General features: G+C 37.3%; 1 protein-coding gene across 1 annotated transcript; it reads left to right on the forward strand.

Annotated features, from left to right (window-relative positions):
• The first annotated feature begins 14,858 nt into the window (after positions 1 to 14,858).
• Positions 14,859 to 15,653, forward strand: LOC138312981 (uncharacterized). The gene has a single exon (XM_069253674.1). The coding sequence runs from the start codon at positions 14,859 to 14,861 to the stop codon at positions 15,651 to 15,653; it is 795 nt and encodes a 264-aa protein (XP_069109775.1).
• The last annotated feature ends 7,650 nt before the right edge of the window (positions 15,654 to 23,303 follow it).

A 23,303-nucleotide genomic window follows, 5' to 3' on the forward strand; every position in this document is an offset into this window, starting at 1 on the left:
GGATTTTATAATTATTATCTTTGTTAAAAATTAATAATTTCCTAATGATAAATATCTTAATTCAGGTAATCCATTTATCATAAAAACATTACGCTGTTAGGAAGATGCCCCATTCCCCAGAAAACAAATACTGTATGTCCTAGAAAATTAAGCTTAATTTAAGGCATTGAGTATCTATCAGAAGTCAAATGTTTTGTGACCGATTTTGATGTGAATTATTTCAAAAATATTCAACTGATCACAGAAAATACATTTATGTTTTGTTTGACATTCTTTTTCATAAAAACTCTTAAAAATGAAAGAAAATATTTCAAAATATAAAGAAAGCAAGTCTTATATTCATTAAAACAAATGTTTGTCCAACATTCTTGTTGCACATATTCACTTATATGTAGGTAAAAGCATTCACACTTGAGAGCAGCTATATTGTCTTTTATCTCAGATCTGCATTCAACAATCATTTAAAAACATTGTTTTAATGTACACAGAATGAAACTCTGATTATTTTACTTTATTACTCTGGGGTCTATAAGCCTTAGATAGTAAGTAATTTGTAATATCATTATCATAGATTACGTAAGTTAGATGGGGAAGTCACTAGTGTGCTTAGACTCTGTGTGTATAATATACACACACACACAGAAAGCAAGGTGATTCTAGATGTAGTTATTCAACACAGACACTTGTAGCCCTATTCTGTTAATTTTCGTTCTCAATTATTATTCAAATTTTAGTTATTTTTTACAAATAGCATGTTATTATTTTCTAGCACACGTTATATGTTTGCTACTGAGTTATCTTTATCATTGCATGCGTTAGTCTTTTATAAATGATGTTAGATTCAATGGCTGATGTTATTATTTAATGTGCATGGTTATTATTTCAATTTCCCTTGTTATTGCCAGCATATTACGTGATTTTTATGTGGAACTTTGTTAGCATCAACAGAACATGTGATTATTTACGTGACCACGTTACGATTAAGTTGAAAACGTTATTTTTCCGTGAAAGCGTTATTTTTCCATGCAAATACCACTTCTCAATTGTTCTCAGTGACCCCCCTACGGCGACAGCGCATGCGCAGTGAGCCGGCGGGCGAGCTTCGCTAGTGTGCTGATCAGCGACCTATGACGAGAGCACGGCTCGCAATATAAGTCGACTATATCGCTACCGCATCGCATGTGCAGTGCGATCTGTGCAACTGAACATGGAATACATGTATATAGTTTTCAGTTACTATATTTACCAAACTTTACTCCGGAGTTTGCATTCACTGTTTAAATTCATTGAAAATTCCTTTCCATTTCTTCATCGTCCTTGTAATGATTTACGTTTAAGGGTTTGTGTTGGATTCGGTCAAAACTTCACTACTAGTATACTGATGTTATAATTTGACACGTACCTGTTCTTTGATGATTGGTTTGACGTCACAAATAGCGTAAAACATAGTTCTAATTTGACACGTACCTGTAGCTTGATGATTGGTTTGACGTCACAAATAGCGTAAAACAAGGCTGTAATATTTCGCCGACAATTTTTACGATTTAATTAAATGACCTGGCTGCCGAAATAGCCTTCAATGTCTCTATTTTATTTTACGCAAATGGTATTGCACGAGACTTCACTATCAGCTATGACAACTTGTGCGTATCTAACATTCATTTTATTTGTGGTTATCTGCTAATCGACATTACCGACAAATAAATATCTTGGATTGTGATTAACCGAATTTCTGAATATGGAAATGCCCGCACGAGAACTAGCAAAATCTACCGTCGTGCCAATGTTTTAAATATTCTATTCATAAATACCGTTTCATGCAGTTTGTTAAAAAAAGCGTTCCTTTACTTTCTCGGTTCCGGTACAAATGCATCCAATGTAGTCACACAAGAGGTGATCTAGAATGGAGATTTTTTTTTAATGTAACAAATAATAGAGGTGTGTAGGCTGTGGCTGACGACTCAAAAATGTCATCAGTGGTCAAAAGGGAAATGGAGAAGCTGGGAATGTCGGGTAGACAAATAACTTACCGAACGATCGTTGATCGACATCTATGTACCTATTCCTAATGTTAAACAGTGCCTTCTTAAAGCTTGGTATATATTTATCTAGGAAGATACAGCCGACTGATATCGACGACTATGGAATGACATTGGCCAAATAAATGGAAATAAATATATAAACTATCGTACATTTAGAATGAACCATAAGCAAATCTTAGCAAAATTTCGTTGTGGTAACCTAAGCTAAAAGTCGAAACATTTAATTACAGGATTATTTGTGTACTCTATATATGCTCATCTAAATAATGTTGAGGATGAAACTCACTTGATCTCATGTACAGTTTTAATTCATTTACCTGTATCAGTGTGACAGTCATTTTTTTCTTCAAATTAGTGTCTCGTAAGCAAGTTTGGCTGGATATCATTATCATAGGTTCTACATTTGAAATAGTTTTTACTTTGATGTAAACTCTCTGTTGTTTTTATATGATTTTGAGATGTGATACTCAAATAAAGTAAATTGTATTGTATTGTATACCATGTAACACCGAGGTTTCGTCATCGCGGATCCTGGTGAGTAAGTTTATGATATGCAAATGATTCAGCTAATAGTTACATTTCATCATATTTAGCAACACTTTATAGTATTTTATGATTCTCGATACTGTACGCAATGTGTTCTGGTTGACATTCTCTACGATCCGTATATATCAATCTAAATAACTAATCAAATACATATATCCCTTACACATATGTATTATGGTTCTGTAGAAAATGTCACTTCAATTCGACACTTCACGTTGCAGTTTAATGTAGTTAATGCGGACTAAGAATTTAAAAATACAACATTAAAACTGAACGATTTCGCCATATTATTTTTCGAAATCGACAATCGTACAATGTACGTGTAACCAGAAACATATATACATATGGATGTATGTTTCTGGTGTAACAACCACTTGAGATATTTGCTGTAATTATTAATATGATCAATGGACAGGTCTGCACTGCATACGGCCTAGCTGCGATGACGTAGCTCTGAACGACGGACGGAAGATTTTTGACAGATGGTCGTCGCTACGATTCCGTCCCATTGACCGTAGTGTTGCAAAACATCCAGCGGTGAAAATGTTGCATTTCACGTGTGTCATGTAATTTTGTAATTAAATTCAACGATATTAAACATTTTAAACATACAATGATTATTTATTTACCCACCTCCATGTCTAAATTATGTTTTAAAGCACTTTTGAATGGCTCACATCTCCGACACGGCTCACTTGGCCGCCATGATGCTTCTCGTTAGAAAGTCTCGCGCTCCAAATATGGCAACTAGTACCATATATGGAATGACCTACAAATTTTCACTACGAAAGAAATATAATGTCACAAAATTTTTAACATGAATTTTAAAAATTCTTTTTTTCGCTAAATTCTAGATAATATTTACATTTGTTCAGTTCCACCATGTTTATTCTGAGTTTGTTGGCTTTTTAAAACTTTTTAAACATATTTCACCTGTTGAGTGTTTCATTTCGTCACAGTTTCCGGTAAATCAAACATGGCGGCGTATTTGAACAGAATTATACATGTGCTGTGTTTGCCTTGGATTTTACTACTAATACCTGATGAAACATTATAATCGAAAGGTTTGTGAATTGAAAATTGATCATCGTTGTCAGAACAATACAGTTACATAAGCATATTACCCGAAAAATATAATTTTATCAGTCTCAAAGTGCGCATGTGGATCACAGCGGGGCTTGCAACACTAGCGGCAACGGAGTGGAATTCATACCCTGCCGGGAACCGGAGTGGAGGCAGGGTATGATTATTCGTTCTACATACGGCCGCGATCGTTTCAACTTTGCAATTGTTCAGTTCATTTTTGAAACAAAAAGCAAAACAAAACACATATCAATACGACTTTCGTAGAGAACCTGTGCGATATTGGGTGACTGAATAAATAATATACACTTTGTACATTTGAATTCTAAAGTTCTTATTTTCTAGCTTCACTTTTCTCGTACAGCAAACAATTTATCGTGTACATGCGGTCATGCAGGAGGGTAATCCTCTGGATAGTGAAGTGAGCAGAGAATACGTGAGTGCTGTCATGGCGCCGACGAACTCACATGTACAAGTGTTGAACGCCGTCGACAAAGGTACACCGGGTAGAAAGAGAAACCGCCCGGATGATTTCGTGGTTTTAGAATCAGAAAACTACAATAAAAAAGCAAAAACCAACCAGACTTTGAGCTCTGATATATTAGTGGAATTCGACATTCATCACGCCCCACTACCCCCCACCCCACCTTCACCCATTCCCGGGGCTGGCCATACGAACTGTGATAAAAACAACGCTGAAGTCAAAACACTCGTAATAGGCCTGACTGAAAGTATGAATCAAATGCACGTTCTATTTACCAAACAACTTGAACTTTTGAGGTCAGACGTGGCATCCATGCTAAATGTCAAAATGGAAACAGAACTGAAAAATCTACAATCAACGATAACATCCGAAATGGAGACAAGCGTGAAAAAGTTACGGTTAGAATTCGATAGAAAATTAAAAGGTTTGAAAGACTCGATACAAACGACAAACATACCTGCCCCGGACCACGTATCCGATACAAACGACAAAAAAAACTTAAAATAGCAATTAAAAATTTACCAGTATTGGAAGAAGAAAATGGTAAAAACAAAAATGAAATGACATTACAGAAGATGATTTCATTACAAAAGATTGGACTTCCGGAATAATTCATCCTATCCCTAAGTCGGATACGAAAGACTTCACCAATCCGCTTAGTTACCGGTACCCAGTAAAATTTATGCCGATATCCTAGGACAACGCTTAAACACCTGGCTTGAACGTCATAACTTACTAGCGGACGAACAAAACGGCTTCCGTTCCAAGAGGAGCTGCCTCGACCACATCTATTTGCTTTATAGTGTTTTAAATAACCGAAAACTTTCCAGAGAGTCGACGTTCGTTTGTTACGTAGACGCTAAAAAGGCGTTCGACACCGTCAACAGACTTTGCCTGTGGTACAAACTTAAAGCTATTGGCATAAGTGGATTATTCTTGGACGCGGTTAAATTTCTCTATTCACAGTCGCGATGTGCGGTACGGCTGAACAATCACGTCACCGATTGGTTTAACGTCAACAACGCGTAAAACAAGGTTGCAATATTTCGCCGAGTTTATTCGCCATATACATCAACGACCTTGCAGAGGAAATCAATAACCTTCGATGTGGAGTCACGATTGGTGATAGTATGATCTCTATTCTTCTGTACGCCGACGACGTGGCATTACTGGCGCCGGATGAGCCCTCCTTACAACGGATGATGAATTGTTTGCATAATTGGTGTTGGAAGTGGCGTCTTACGGTCAACGTCGAAAAACCAACGTTATTCACTTTAGAAACAAAAGTGTACCAAAATCAAATTTCCAGTTCACATGTGGCGATTTTTATATCCAGACTACCGATCGCTATAAATACTTGGGTATATGGTTTACGGAACACTTAGACATGGAGCTTACTGTCAAGGAACTAGCGAAATCAGCAAGTCGAGCACTCGGCGCACTATACAGCAAATTTAGATTCGCGGGTGGCATGTCGTTTGGTGTTTTAAAGAACCTTTATGAATCGTTAGTGGAGCCCGTACTTTTCTACTGTGCCGGTATCTGGGGAATTAACTCTTACCGTTTTGTTCAAATCGTCCAAAACAAGGCCGGGCGCTACTTCCTTGGCTCCGGAAAAAATGCTTCAAACGTGGCGACAAGAGACGACCTTGGGTGGAACTCGTGTGCAACGAAACAGAAAATAGAAGTATGTAGCTATAGGCTTTGGCAAAAACTCAAGTGTTGTGAACCCCGGCGTCTCATAAAAACAATTCATATCTGGTCACTCTCTCGAGGAAGAAGCTGGGATAAACGAGTGGAATCCATGTTAAATATATGGAATGTAACAAAGCCTTCACACCTGTATATACCGCCCCGGGGATGGCATACGACAACACGGGTGTGTATTTTATGGTCGGTTGATCAGACGTCGTGCCACATAGGGGTGAGACCGAATCATTTGTAACTTGTGTGACTCGTACCTGTAAACGAAGTTATATTACTTGTGAAGGTACATAAACCTGAGACATAGATAATAGTTCAATAGTAGCATATGTTAGATATAGACTGTAATACCTCCGGTATTCATATCAATCAATGAATCAGAAAAAGTTAATTTATTTCGTACACGTATCAAAAGTGACAGTCCTTCCTAAACCAGACATCTATATGTCATGATGTGTAAGCTTAAGTCTGGTGTCAGGGCCAGAGTATCTCAGGCTAACCTGGTAGAAATAAAGAATGTTCACAGTTTTCATAATTTTGAATATATGATGTTTGTTTGTTTGTTTGATTAATTAACGTCCTATTAACAGCTAAGGTCATTGAATATATGAAATCATGATCATACATACAAATGCATTTTGATTTTGTACAAGAATATCAAAATGAGTGTTATCAAGGAATTTATAAGTAAATATATATACGTCCTTGGTGTAATCAAGGATATATCCGCGGTCTAATAAAACTGAATGTAAATGCATAAAAATGGGTTTGTAATACTTTAATCTAGATGTATTTGTAATACTTGGATTAAAATTATTGAAAAAAACCCAAGGACGTATATGAATCACTTATAAATCCTTGATAAAATTTTGAGATAATAGAACAATTTGTGCATTATGTAACAGGGAATATTATGAATCATTCTCACTTGAAAGCACTGTAGTTTCGAACTTTTTGTGACGGTGAAGGGGAGTTTGTAGATTTTTTCTCATTTCTCTTTATCATAATAAAATTCAAGGTTCCACTTTCTTGTTCCTGTTGATGTAACAGCAGAAGTAATCAAACAGTTGTAAAAATCTTTAGACCCTTTTTGATTCTTAAAGAAAATCTTAAATCCAAGTGGTATAGCGGGAAGAGAGAGTGTCTCCAAATGCAATTGTAAATCAATTTTTCGAAGGAAATTCTTGGCTGCAGACACAAGACCTTGAAACTGGAGAAAATTAGTATTAATGTTAAAAATATTTGAAAACTCATTGAAAGTGAAAAATGTTAAGCTGTCAGAATTCTTAATAAGGTCATTGAGGGTAACTACACCAGTATTGAACCAGTTATGAAAAAAAATATATACATTGATTTCCGACTTTAATATCTGCATTATACCATAATGTTGTTTTCAATATAGTTTCTTGTTTATATCTAGATTGGATTGATATTGGGGAATTATTTAACTTAGAAACACTTTGGAGAACATCTTTCCAAAACATGTTTTGGCAGTTGGATAGGCAATGTTTGATATATTCATTTCCACATTTCCACATTTTATCCATATTTATACAATAATGTAATAGTGATTTCCACTTTACTGTAGAGTACAAAGTTCTCATTATCCATCCTAGTTTTAGAGAGTCTATGAAGGTTTTTACATCTATCATTTTTAGTCCCCTTTCCTTACAGTTCTGAATAATAACATCTTTTTTAATTTTATGAGATTTACTGTCCCATAGGAATTCAAATAGGAGAGAATTTAAATTTGAAAGAAGCTTGTCTGATGGATTTGGTAAGATGATAAATAAGTAATTAAGCTGAGATATAAGTAAAGATTTAATTATGTTTATTCTTCCTATTGGAGTTAGTCTACGTCTTTTCCACATGTTAAGTATTGACTTTAATTTTACAATTTTTTTTATCAAAATTCATTTTAGGAATCTCACTTCAATTAACCGAAAACTCAATTCCTAAAAAACAGAATTTATTTCTACCCCATAAAAGGTTGTATTCCAGAAAAAACTTTTCTTCGCTGTACTTTTTGCTTCCTATCCATACTACCTGTGTTTTGCTGGTGTTGACATTAAGTCCTGATATCTTAGCAAAATTGTTTAGTTCATTTATTGACTCCCTTAATGATCTCTCTGATCCATCTAGTATTAGGCCTGTATCATCAGCGTATTGTAAGTTCAAGATGTCTACATTATCAATTTGGATACATTTAATTTCGATATCTGACCTAATTCTAGCAGCTAATATTTCGACGCAAAGTATAAAAATGCATGAGGCGATCGGATCCCCCTGACGACAACCGCGCTGGATAGAGACGGGTAAAGAAAGATTTCCACCTTGATTTACAAGAGACGATACGTTATTATGTAATGTTTTGACCCATTTTCTAATACCCACCCCGAAATTGAAATAATTTAACACATTATCAATAAATTTTCACGAAACAGAATCGAAAGCTTTTTCAAAGTCAATCAAGAGTATCATACCTGGAATGTTTAAATCTTCTGCATAAAACATAACATCATAAAGAGTTCGTATCTTTTCTCCAATATAGCGTCCTGATAAGAAACCTGTCTGATCATCATTTATTAATTTATCTAGTACCGAACGAATTCTACGAGAGATAACACCAGATGCAATTTTATAAACAGTATTTAAAAGAGTAATAGGTTTCCAGTTTTAAAAAGTGGCGTGGTTTATCCCCCTTTGGTAGACATGTAATAATACCTTGTCTTTGAGTTACAGAAAATTGGCCTTGCACAAAACTAAAATTAATTGATCTTACAATGAACTCTCCTAAATATTTCCAAAACATCTTAAAAAATTCTACGGTGAAGCCGTCAGAGCCTGGGCTTTTATTATTTTTCATATTTTTCAGACTGTTACTTGCTTCATCCATAGTTATGTAACCTTCTAACCTTTCTGACTAGGAATTACTTAATTTGGGAACCTCACAACCATTGGGATAATGATCTAAATTAATATTGTTGACCTCTTTATAACTATATAAATCAGTGTAAAAAGATTGAACTTCAAATAAAATACCATTTTTCGTTTGTGATTATGTCACCATTCTCCTTCTATATTTTTGGGATTATTTTTGAGGTAAAATTTCTATTTTCAAAATTAAAAAAAGTATGATGTAGGCTTCTCTCCCTCTTCAATCCATTTTGCTCGTGACCTTACAATACTTCCCTTAACTTTTTGTGTACGTCATGCCTCTTATTCCCTCTTCTTTTCTTGCAATTCAATCTGATCTGGGTCTGTGTTGTCTTCAAGAGTTTCTATCATTTTCTTATGATTTTCTTCTAATAGGTTATTTTGTTTTTTCTTATAAGATATTGATTTTTCTCTTATTTCCATGAGTAAGGTTTCTAAAAAAAAAGTTGGTCATTGATAGTAAACTGAATAGTGTGATTGGGTATTCTAAATTATATACAGGCAGGGCATATTGTAACTTAGTGTTTTCAATGCAAGTTTTTACTACATCTATATATCCAGGATCTGATAATAGGGTATTATTTAGTTTCCAAAGACTCCTTCCTCTTTTAAAATCATTTAGTTTAAATTTTATAACAGTGGCAGAATGATCGGAACGATAACAGGGCTCTATACTTGACTTATTGATACCGGACAACAAGTTTACAGATAACAGAAAAAAATCTAGTCTTGCCTGGTTGATTGGATTGTTTCTACGCCAAGTGTATCTCCTACTGTCAGGGTGGTGTTCCCTGTAAATATCTATCAAGTTATAGGTGTCAATAATTTCCAAGACTTTTTCCCTAGCTGCGATATTGTTAATGCTCTTGTATGTGTCATCATAGTCTAACTGAGGATCAAGTACTAAATTAAAATCTCCACAAACAATAATGTTCTTACTACCAAAATTATCTATAGTGTCAGTGACTAGATTATAATCTGGGGTATTTTGATTTGGAACGTAAATAGTTATGAGAGTAGTTCTCGAACCTTCAATGTCTACATCAATTGCAAGGAAATTACCATTTAGATCCTTCTTTTCCTTATAAACTTTACATTCAAAATTATTATTTAAAAGAACGGCGACTCCACGAGAATTTGATGAAAAAAATGAAAAAAAGTATCATACCCCCATTCACTTCTTATAATATCTTCTATTTCACTAGTAAAGTGGGTGTCTTGTAGACAGTAAATATTATATCACTTGTTCCTTTAATATGAAAAAAAAAACATCTTTTCTCTTGAGTTTATTACCAATACCCTGACAATTCACCGAAAGTATTGCAATATTATTCATAGATATATATATAATAGTAAGGGAATAATAGACGGCAGCAGCCTCCCAAACGTGACAACACAAAAACACAAACATGACAAAGAAAAAAATACATGTGTAAAACATAATATAAGTCAAAGGCATACGTCACTATTACTCCGCACTTACATATAATAAGAGCGCAGCTCTCTGCGTGGCCGAAGGCCGCGTAGAGCGAAGCTATACTAACCATAACATGTGTGTAAGCATAAAAATCCAATACATTCCAGTACCCCTTGGACTTTGAAATCGTGTCCCGCGGGAAAAGTCTCGCGCCTCCATGCAGGCAGCCATGTTTTAATTCTCGTTATCAGCACGACGAAATTTGAATTTTTTTCTAAAGACAAAATGTATCACCAGGATACACTTTGAAATTACTGTAAGTAGTTTAAGATAACTACACAAAGATACGAACGATACAATAAATGTACTAGTCAAATAATATACTGTCTGTGTGTTGTCAAGCGCACCGTCAGCCGTGACGTCAGGGAGCTTGGTGCCAAAGATGACGGCACATATTCCCGCGCTTTTTTGATACATGGCATGTTGCCAAGTTTTCCGCCTTACAGAGAAACAAGATCGAATGGAAATTGAACTATTCCAATTGAATGTGTCTTTCTGGCCTGTATATGACGACTGTCAATATATTGATAGATACAAAACATCAATCTATAGTATTGAAGAATAGCATTTAATAAAAATCAATGATAGGACTACAGGTTTAAACAGTTTTAATCTCGTTCTGAGGTTACAATCCTTACTATATTTACATTTTACATGTAGCTGCGCTCTTATGAGGCTTTGCCTTAAATTAATATCATTGTTCATGCACCCGCTATCGAAAAACTTGTTAAGACTTGGAGAGTCATACAGTTCTTTTGGCTCTGGATAATCTTGCGAAAAGTAACCGGAAGTATATTACCGGAAGTTATGTCAGTCGACTAATGTTTGAAACGAGGCTGGTAAGAACCGTATGACAATCCGGAATATATACATGTAGAAGTAGAGGCACCATTTTCTATAAATATATGATAATTAAAATACAATGATATTGAAAAGCGTAGTGGATTTTTTTTTTAATATGAAATAATGATTATATTCGCTATTTATCAGAAAGATTATTTACAAGAAGGAAAAATCATACAACGTACAGTGTAAGTTCACCAGCCGGTGTATAGTATTATTAGAAACACATGACTGTATCAGTGTATGACTTTTCCGAATAACGAAAAAAACATTTACTTTTTAGTATCAAGTCTTCTTCACCGATAATTATAAAACTTGAGATTTATAGCATTGAGAAAATGCATCCAACAGTTTATAAAGGGTTAGGCTACTAACTTCCGGTGTCAAGGGCGACGGACACGATTGTTTGTCGGTCCCAGGATACGGAGACAAAAACGTTATTTACTGAAGTCTGAAGTAGAACTTTCAGTAGTCAGTGTACATAATTGGTGATAAGTCTTCACGAAACACACAGGAACGATTGATACTTCGTGAAACCCATTGGAAACAACGGAGAAGTGGATTGAAGCATGGCCGGAGAGAAGACGACAAGCAAAGATGGCGGCGGCGTCCCTAGCGACGCGTAAAAGAAAACAAAAGGGAGATCATCGAGGTCTAAAACTGAACAAAACAACGTCTCTAAAATGGACTCGTGCTTCGCAACAAACTTCCAGATACCCAACCAAGATGAAGAAGAGGGATGGACATGCAAAGGTTGCAATGTTGTTTTCACGGACGATAATGACAAAGTGCTGGAGTGTGAGCGATGTCGCTCACATCACTGCACAAGATGCCTCGGGAAAACAGACAAAGAATATGAGATGCTCCAGAAGTCGGACTCCATGTGGTTCTGTACTGGATGCAAAGAAATCGTTCAAAAGCACATTGTAACCGACCTAAAGATTGAAGAAAGATGCAGAGCCATTCTGAACGAGTGCGAAAGCAGAATTGCCGCACTGGAAGCTGCGCTAACCCAGAAGTGTGACAAGGAAATGGTCCGAAAAATTATCAAGGAAGATCAACCCCAAACAAGGCATACAGAGGAAACAAGAGGAACCACCACAACTTCACAGAAACCAATCCTTACAAATATCATGTCTGAAATTAATGAGAGGAAAAAATAGAGAAAGTAACATTGTTATCTACGGTATTCCGGAAGCCAGCTCCACACTGAAAGACACAAGAATTGCCCACGATACAAGCCATGTGAACAACATCCTGGATAAATGCAGAGCCAGGTCTGGAGAGGACATAGAAAAAGTCATACGACTTGGAAAATATAACAAAGAGGAACAGGATGGAAAGCAAAGACACAGGCCCTTGTTAGTATGTTTTAAAAACATTGAAACTAAGAAGACCCTGTTCAAGAACATAAGAACCCTCGGAGAACATGAAGAGCTCAAGCACATCAAGATCAGCAATGATCTCACAAAAGCTGAGAGGGAACAAGAAAAGGAACTCTGGGAGGAAGCCAAAAAGAAAAGGGGAAGAAAACCCGTCGGGGGAATTCACCTACAAAATTCGAGGACCACCATGGGACAGAAAGATCGTAAAGATAAAAGTAGCAACATCAAGCGACTAACAAACAAAGGAAACATTGTAACTTTCGAAAACTTAAAATGTCTTTACACCAATGCAGATCAACTTAAAAACAAACTCTCAGAACTAGCTCTAAGAATAAACGAGGAAAAACCGGAGATAATCGGAATTACAGAAGTAAAACCAAAAATAAGATCTTTAAATATGAAGCCACAGGAATTCCATATAGAAGGCAACACCGATTACACTGTATTTGACAAAAACATTGATAATACGATAGGCAGAGGTATGATACTCTACATTCACAAGCTGCTGCAACCAAAAGAGGTGAAACTAGAAACTGAATTTCAAGAGAATCTATTTATAGAAATACAACTAAACGCGCACGAAAAGATATTAATTGGTTTATTATATAGATCAGACAGCGGAACAGATGAAAACAATCGAAACTTGAGGTACCTTATAAACGATGCTTCAAACAAAGGATACTCGCAACTCATCATCATGGGAGACTTTAATTACCCAGACATCAATTGGGAAACATGGAACAGCAAAGGAGACAGCACAGAATCTCAGGAATACAAGTTTATCCAATGCTTGCAAGACAACTTCTTATCACAATACATTGAACACCCAACAAGATTGAGAGGGAATGACACACCACATTTACTGGATTTGGTAATAACCAATAACGAAAACATTATATCGTCCATAGAACACCAGAGTCCGTTAGGAAAAAAGCGATCACAGCGTCATCATCTTCAACATTGATTGTAAAAGAACAGTTGATACCAAGGCCACAAACAAGATGTGCTACAGCAAAGCTAACTATGAGAAAATTAATGATGAAATAAGTCGCACAGACTGGACACGTGAATTATTAAAGGACCGGTCAATAGAAGAAAACTGGCAGATATTTCGGGATAAAATTCACGAACTAATCAATAAGTATGTACCAACCAAAATAATTAAAGTCAATAAAAACAATAAGAACACTTTCCCCGTGGACTGAAACACTTACTATCAAAACAAATAGTGCAAACACTGGACCCAGATGTAAAGAAACGATACACCAAAGTAAGAAACAAAGTCAAAACGATGACTCGGAAACTTCGGAAAAACTATGAAGAATCATTGGCCATAAAGGCGAAAACCGACCCGAAGCTAATATGGAGGTATATAAACTCAAAATCTAAATCGAAAGTAGAAATCGGAGACCTATATGTAAACCCAAAGGACAGCAAATCGAATAAAGCTACCACCGATAAAGAGAAGGCGAACATTCTAGCAAACTTCTTTCAAAGTGTATTCGTGAAGGAAGAGGAAGGAGAAACCCCAAGATTAAGAGAAAAAGAAATCAATCACGCTATGCCGGAACTCAGGATTACTAATGACATGATAATTAAGGTACTAAAAAACTTGAAGCCAAACAAATCACCAGGATTAGATAACATGCACCCGGAATTCTTAAAGAAGACTGCCTCCTCTATAGCAACTCCACTTGAAATCATTTTCAACCAAACACTGAAGGAAGGGACTATCCCCGATCAATGGAAACAAGCTCGAGTATGTGCTATTTATAAAAAGGGGGATAAAAGTGCAGCGGGAAACTACAGGCCTGTTAGTTTAACCTCAGTCATATGCAAGGTCATGGAGACTCTAGTGAGAGAACATATAAACAAATTCATGCGTATAAATGGTCTATTTTCACCCAAGCAATATGGCTTCATATCAGGACGATCAACGTCCCTACAACTCCTAGAGGTATTAGACAAGTGGACTGAAGCCATAGATAAGGGATTGGGGATAGACTGTGTATACATGGATTATCAAAAAGCTTTCGACACAGTGCCACACAGACGGCTAACCAACAAGCTACGCGCGTACAATATCTCGAACCAAATCATTAACTGGATAACATGTTTCCTAACTGGACGTAAACAACACGTCTCAATTAAGGAAACCAATTCCGAATGGACAGAAGTATCATCTGGAATCCCACAGGGGTCAGTTCTTGGTCCACTACTGTTTGTTATATTTGTCAACGATCTACCGGAAATAGTCAACTCTGACATGTACCTGTTTGCGGATGACACCAAGATATTTAAAATAATAAGTAAGTAAGCGAGAAGATGAATGTACACTACAGAAGGATCTCGTGACAATGGGGACCTGGAGCGATACTTGGCTGTTGAGAATGCATCCTGAAAAATGTAAACACATGCACATAGGTCGACACCAGCGTATCATGGAAGGAGCAACAGGGACATATAAATTACTAGGAAACAACCTCATGAAAACGGACAAGGAAAAGGATATTGGAGTAACTATTGATAACGAGCTAACATTTGATAACCATATAAGCGAAAAAGTAAATAAGGCCAATCAGATTTTTGGCCTACTTAGAAGAACTTTCAATTTCATGAACTCTAAATCTTTCATCCCATTATATAAAAGTTTGGTAAGAACACAACTGGATTACGCAAGCTCGGTATGGGCCCCGTTCAAGGTTAAGGACATCGACAGACTAGAAGCTGTTCAACGCAGAGCAACGAAGAGTCTTCCAGGAATGGGCAATCTAATATACCCAGAAAGGCTTAGAATACTGAAGCTCCCAACATTGTCATACCGACGTGCCAGAGGAGATATGATAGAACTTTATAAAATGATAAACGGCATATACGACAAAGAAGCATGTACCTTCATACAACTCTGGAAGGATGTAGCAGAAAGACACAGTAACAGAGGAAACTCGAAAATGCTCTTCCCACAACAAGCCAAAACCCAGCTGCGAAGCAACGCTTTCAAAATTCGAACTGTCAAACTTTGGAACAGTCTACCAGAAAGCGTCGTCTCAGCGCCTAATACCAACACCTTTAAAAATAGATTAGATAAAAACTGGCAAAATCAGGACATAGTATACAACTACAAAGGAAATATCACTGGAAGTGATCCTTAAATTATGTAAATGATGGACCTTGAGTCCGGTGAAGAGGAACTTACACGTTCCTGTACTGGAAATAAATCTTATCTTATCTTATCTTATCTTATATACATATAGAGACCTAGAATAGGATAGTGATAAGAAAAATAAATAAATATATACTATACAAATGTAGTAAACTCACCGGATTATCAATAGAAAACGAATTTATCCTCTGCATACCTTCCATAACGGAAATAGAAAGATCACTGACTCATAATGTAAACACTTCTCAAACACAGAATCACAATTTGAACTGGAAACGCACTTTTTATAAGTCTAATATTTTTCATGAACCGATCGGTAAAACCAGGGATATACACGATGTACATGTACTTCCCAGACGGTACTATATATATATACGTACCAATAGTCCATTACCGATACAATTAACACAATATTCAAATTCCGGTCAATGAATTTTGTTTATACATGTCTTAGTTTCACTGTCTGAAATTTCTGTCATCAGACAGGAAGTCATCCGTTAAGACAGTATCGAGTCCAAGTCTACGTTTTTTATCATTAGTTAAGATTACATATAATTTCCCGTCCAAACTGTAAGAATGCTTCACCGTCTTCAGTTTGTAGGCCTCCTTAAGAATTTCCTGGTTCATTTGAGTTAAGTCCTTGAAAACCACTTGTCTCTTCCCTTTTAGTTTTCTTCTGTTGTTCAGGATCATGGTTTTCTTTTCTCCTGTGTGTGAGCTTACAGATTATTGTCCTTGGCCTGTCTCTGTTGAAACTGTCCAGTCTATGCGCAATGTCAATGTCACTGGGGGTGATGCTCACGTCCAAAGATTTCTGCACAAACGATACAATTTTTTCTACACACTCCTCAACTGTTTCCCTTTCGTTGTTATCGGCCAAACCAACAATACGTATAGAGTTTTTTCTTCTCTGTTGCTCCAAATCATTTAGTTTGTTTTCGAAATTGGAATTGGCTGTCTGCGACTCACTAAGATTGTTTGATAGTTGATGTACTTTCTTTTTTAGCATGTCATTCTCTCTCTCCAGCTCAAATACTCTTCCTTCTAATTGTTCTACTATCACTCGATTCTCCTCCCTGATGTCTCCTCTAAGTTTCTTAAGTTTCTCTAATTTGCTGTCCATGATAGAATCCATATCCGTCTTAGTGATAAGAGCGGATATCATTTCAAAAAGCGTATCAATACGGTCCTTCTCCGATGAGTCAGAGAGAACATCAGATGATTTGGGTTTTGCCTTTCCTCCGACACTTGCCCTTGGATGTGGCATGATTATATATAATCTATATCATACACAAAGTCAAATAACGCAGGGCACACCTGTACATAAAGAGCGTCCACACACCTAGCGCGTGAGTAGTAGTCACGTTCTGTGGTCAGTCCATTGTCCTTACTGTGGCTTCTAATATAACATTTTAAACACGACTTTTTTTAAAACCTCTGCTAGAAAGTCATAAAATAATCCTTCAGAAAGTCGCATGCCAAAAATTCAAGGGGAGAGTTTCTGCGATAAAGATGGTAAAAATCGAGAAATCCTTGGAGAGCAAAACAACATGCGACTGACCAGGTCTAGGTGACCTTGACCTCCACTATACTTTATTATAGTTTAAATTGAAGTTTATCTGTAATCGTAAATAATTAGGTATTTTTTTATTGTATACAAAACAAAAACAAAAAACGAGCTACCATGTTTTAATGCATTGCTTTTGTCAAATATTAACTTACGATGTAATATGACAGTATTATAGACGAAAAACCAAAAACTGTTCCAATCTTAGACTGTGTATAGGTTGTTCATGTAAGTTTATCACTGTCGTTACTAGCAGTATGAAAACTAAACCGGGTACTAACTTGAAAAAAACGCATTCTTAAAAAAAATATCAGCAATGATAATTCAATATCATAACATACTACATGTACTTTTATTTATTTTTTTAATTATGTTAGCACTCAACTGGTCATTATCATTTCCGTAGATTGGCCGGGTCACTACTGCACTGCACTACAACCAAGGGATTAGCTCACGTGTCACTCTTACCTGTATGGGGAACCCCTGTGGTAAGCTTAAGCTACATGTTGTTTCCCATGACTACCAATTACCAATAGTTGAAGAGTTGTAACACCTGTGGGTTACAGAGATGAGAAGGTTAACGGAATTGGGGTGGGCAAGGTACCCAATCGGACATCCTTTGGCCTTTCCTACAAGCACGGAAAGTGTACATGTATTCATGAATGCCCGAGGCACGGTACTCTCGACATTGGGGCGCTTCGACGGCATTGGGGTGAACTCGAAGGGAAAAAAGGGGAAATTTTCACAGACGATGCTCATAGTTGCATACACGGGAAATTAAAAACCAACAATTTTTACATGTTCAATGATTTCCATTCTATCGATGAGATGTAGTGACTGAGGCGAAGGATGCGTTCGATTTGTATGCACATAATTAAGAAATGCGAGTACGGGCGATTTTCGATGTAAAAATTCGGAGCATGTGGTGGTTTTACGTACTTTACGTTGTGTGTAAAGATACATTAAAGATGTTAGATGATTGTAGATTTATTAGCAAAGAAATATATTGGGGACAGGAGGTATGGTTGAGGTGGCCAGGAGCCGTGACGGCAGCCTGGGTGAGCACGTCCATGAGTTACATTATGAGAAAACAATTGTTATTTTGCCGCTTTGCAGGACTTTGTTAAGCCTTATTTTACCCTGAGGCGTGTTCAGGATGGCGAGAGCTCGCGCGACAAGAAATTTCCTGAACGGCAGCGGGTGCTCTGGTGTGCACTCGATATGGTGGTCTCTCGTGCACTTATTTTGACACTATTATCAGAATATATGTGTATTTAAAAATCCCTAAACAGGGCTCCGTTAATATCCATTCAGAATGAATGAAAACTTCTCTTTAGCTCGATCGGTTGAGCGTCAGCCTATAGTAATCCATAGGTCCCGAGTTCGATCCCTGGGTGAGGTATTTTAAATCCTGCACCCTGTGACATTGGCGGCTCGGGAATGACCTGCAAGGGAATCGATGTGACCTCTGGAAGCTCGAGGATAGCCGCTTGGCTAGGGAGAGATTATCGGGACCTCTGGTTCTCCATATATAGCTGAGCGGTATATTGCGGTTTATAAACTATTGCCATGTGGTCTCATTAGAAATTTCAATTACTCGATATTCAAAATTATGCGTGAAATCTGATGAGGGATACGCGTACTTGTTTTATAAATTCAGGTAATTACTATATTAGACTTGTTGGACCAGTGTCTGTGCATACCCGAGTTCGGATGTTTGTTACAGTATATTATACACAGTTAAGGTGCATGTCATGTTATTCTTTTGACAGTGAGTGGATTTCATCCTTGCTTTAATATATGATTTAACACACTTATTGGTTACTTTTCCATGAGTTGTTCAATACAGGGTTAAAAATATAAAACTTTCCATCGTACAAGTTGAATATTAACAAATGCAAATCACTAAATTATGCAAAGAAAATGTATTTTTAGCGATCATGCTGCGTTTCAGGGCAAAACACCAAACTTCATTATTCTATAAAAACAGATGTCCATTTTCAGTTAAAATCAACACAGGATCATAAGGGAGGTACTCCTACCAAGAATGTCAGAAATTCTTATGTCGGTTTATCACCACCAATGTGGATGCTTTGGCTCTCCCGTTCTCATGGAGGCCGCCATATTGATTTTCCTATCGATGTACTAGACACAAATTGATTTGCACTATAATGGCAAATCAAAACCTTCTCGGGCACCGCTACTTTTCCAAAAGTGTGGTTGAATGATACCTCTTTGAATCGCAACTGTTTTCAAGATTGTTTTCGCAAAATCCAAATCACAATGTGTGAATTGATTTTGTCAACATTCTGGGTCGTCTTCTCGATGTGAAACCGAAAGCAGGAAATATCACTCCGCGCTAAAACAACTTTTTATGCATATTGTTTTTTTTTTTTTAATTTTTAATTATCGATACTATTTTGTGATTTCTTATATTGAAATATTAATATTTTTAATATCGCATCGTACATTTTGTTGGTTTTGGGTATCTAGCGAGTGACATATTTGCTGCGGTGTGACTTCCGGCAATTCTCCCATCATGTCCACAATGTCAACACATTGGCGTGCGAGAACACCAAAACAGCAAATTATGAAAATCGGGAGCTGTTTTTAAACAGGTAATCACTACACAGGTTTTATAATTATGCAAGTTAATAATTTCACGTACAATAACACATGTCGATTTGGATCAGATTACGTACATGTCTGTTTCTTGATTGACGATGACAAGGTAAGTTTACAATTTTACGTGTCACGTGTTACACTTTTATAAACTTTTTCTAGGGTTTATTTTACAAATTATGGCACCAATTAGTTTATTTTATGGTTGTTCAGAAGTAAGTTTGGTGTGAAAAACTATTAAAGGTAAGTATTTCAACCGCGCACATAAAACAAAATCGCCTGCAATAATGCTGCAGCTCGGAAGTGAAATCCACGTTACATATCAGACAGTTTCCAGAAACACGACAAAACAACACATTAGGACAGAGTTACACCAACATGACTCGCATAAAGACACATTGGAAACCACAGCGACGATTTGGCATAAGTGGAGGTAGACACAAGAAATCCAGGAAGGTCAGAAATGCTAATTCAAAATCAAAATATTCCCATCACTGTACACTATCCACTGGTAATGCTATAAAGCTGCGTGTTTTTCGTCGACGTATTTTGAAGTCGTATGTCCGCATGTCACATAATCTGCTATATCAAACAAATCTACCAAAGTACAGAATGACTAAACTCCGTGATGACACGACATTAAAATATGTGATAAGAAAAGTGAAGCGTGTCAATGCCAGAGGGTATAGACTCATGAACCTAGATTGCCTACAAAATCATGTCATAGATATAACAGTGCATGTTGCCCTATGTGAAAACGCTCAAAAAGTTGCAGGTAAAGGTTCCAGTCCAATTGTCCTAACATCTGAACTTAGAACATGTGGCCTTGCCTCTGTCCTTCAAGCGAAGTGTCAAGGGTGTAGCAAGATATTTCAGTTGCAGACTAGCCCTAAGTTGACTGTCAATAACAGTACAAGATTTGATGTAAATGTCAGGGCAGTGTGGGGGTCTGTAGTGACAGGAAATGGTGCATCACATTTGAATGAGATGCTTGGAACTATGGATTGCCCTGGGATCTCCCAGCATGCTTTTAGTAATATTGAAAAAGACATTGGATACTGGTGGGAGGATGCATTAAAGAAGGAGTTCTTGGCAGCAGGAGCTGAGGAAAGGAAGATCGCGGTGGAGAAAGGCAACTTTCATCAGGGGGTGCCATTTATTACCGTAATCGCAGATGGAGGCTGGTCGAAAAGAAGCCATAAACACTCGTATGATGCATTAGGAGGTGTAGGTGTAATCATTGGGAAAGAGACGGGTAAAGTTTTGTACATGGGAGTCCGAAACAAGTACTGCTACGTGTGCAATAGATCCAAAAACCTGCATATGGTTCCAAAACCTCACCAATGTTTTCAAAACTGGAATGAATCATCACAAGCAATGGAAGCTGACATCATTGTCCAGGGTTTTTTGGAGGCCGAGTGTACCCATGGTATACGGTACAAGTACCTAATTGGGGATGGGGACTCCTCTGTATTTGCCAAAATACAACAAGAAGTACCAGTTTGGGGAAAGGATGTGGAAAAAGTAGAGTGTGCAAATCATGCATGTAAGTGCCTACGATCAAACCTTGAGAGGCTTGTAGATGATAACCCAACATATAAAGGTCATAACAAGCTCACCAAGGCTACACGAGTGAGGCTGGTAAGTGCTGTTCGGTGTGCTATCAGGATGAGGTCAAAACAGGCAGACAAAAGCAAAGCAGTTAAGTTATTGGCTCAAGATATCAGAAATAGTATACACCATGTGTTTGGAAACCATCTTAATTGCTCAGACTTCTGTAAAGCTGCTCATTCATCTTGTACAGCAGACGATACATCTGAGATGTCATCTGATATATTGCCTGAGGATCCAGTCTCCGATGTCTGCAGTAACCAAATAGCCATGTGGACAGAGGGCAGCTCTCTTCAAGCTCAAGATCAATCCCGCTTGGCAAGTGTGCCAAAATCCCTGGATCAGGACATTCAGCAGGATGTATGCATTTTGCTGGACAGACTTGCAACGAAGAGCAATAGGCTTTTGGGAAACTTCACGACAAACCTAGCCGAATCATGGATGAGCATACGGACAAAAATTTGATGGGGGCAAGGTGCATAATATCTGTTCTAGAGGGTCCTGGCATACAAGATGTTACGGCGGATCTTTGAGGATGAATCTGGGACCAGAATGGGCACCAAAGTGTGTGGCAGCAGGCAACTAACACGGAACCAGGCCATTTCTTTCAAAAGCTTTACCAACAACGTCGACAACATCTTTTAAGTTCTACCAAATCTAAAGATCGCCCAGAGTGGAGCCAGCTACGATGGAAGCGCAAGATGACAGCATTGAAACAGAGTTCCTCAAAAAAGGCAAAGTCATCATATGGTCCAAATGCCATAGACTCAGTGCCAGATGTGTCAGATGAAGCTCTACAGGTGGCAACAACTACTTTCCTGAAGAAGCACATTGACCTGACAGAAGAGCAGATAGGTGCCATCGAACGTCTCACCAAGTCTCAATCGCAGTCGTCTGTATGGAAAGAACATCATCTGTTTTTGGAAGTGTGGTTAAACGGAAGACATCACTACCTGTAGCCCCTTTTTTGCGGCGCCTGATTTATGGCAATTTTGGAGGAAATAAACACACTCGGAAGGGGCTTAGAGATGAAAGGATAACTCTGAGAGAGTATGAGCTAAAGAAAGCTGAGCTTGGCATCGACGTCTCCATAACACCTGCTGGCCTTATCATTGACAAAACCCACAAATATCTCGGAGGGAGCCCAGATGGGATTATTAAAGAGAAGTCGGGAGAAACAGGATTGGTTGAGGTAAAAAACTTACTGCATTCAAAGAACAAAAATTTAAACCAGGCTGCAACAAGTGAAAGAAACTTCTGTTTTGAAGTTGTGTGGGAAACACGTTATGTCTGCGACATAACCATGACTACTATTATCAGTGTCAGGGGTTATTGGGAATCACCAACCTCCCATGGATAGATTTTGTGGTGCGGACTACCAATCCCTATCAACTGCATATTGAACGGATAGTTGCAGATAAACAGCTGTGGAATGAGATCATGGTACCAAAGCTTTGCGCATTTTACCACAAAGCCATTCTTCCTGAACTCAGTAGCCCTAGAGAAGGAAAGGTCCCTGGTATTCGGGAGACTGGCATTTGGGTATGTCCATACCGATATTATTATTTAATTCTAATAATTATTTTAATGTTTTTGAACATTGCCCAAGATCCAGCTTATTCACAGTATTGATGTTATGAAATTCAGGTAAATGTAAGTGTCTGTGTAAAAGCTCACTGCTGATTATAATAAACAAGGTACATGTAAGTTGTGCAAACACTTTGGTGCAAGTGGTATGCTCTAAAAATCCTGTAAAAATTGATACACAAAATGAACTAAATGGATTTTGGCTGTTAAGGGCTATGGAAAAGTAATACTTTTTATTTTTTGTTTTACAGT

Source organism: Argopecten irradians, unplaced genomic scaffold (assembly GCF_041381155.1).
Source record: "Argopecten irradians isolate NY unplaced genomic scaffold, Ai_NY scaffold_0550, whole genome shotgun sequence".
In the NCBI taxonomy this organism is placed as follows: Eukaryota; Metazoa; Mollusca; class Bivalvia; order Pectinida; family Pectinidae; genus Argopecten; species Argopecten irradians.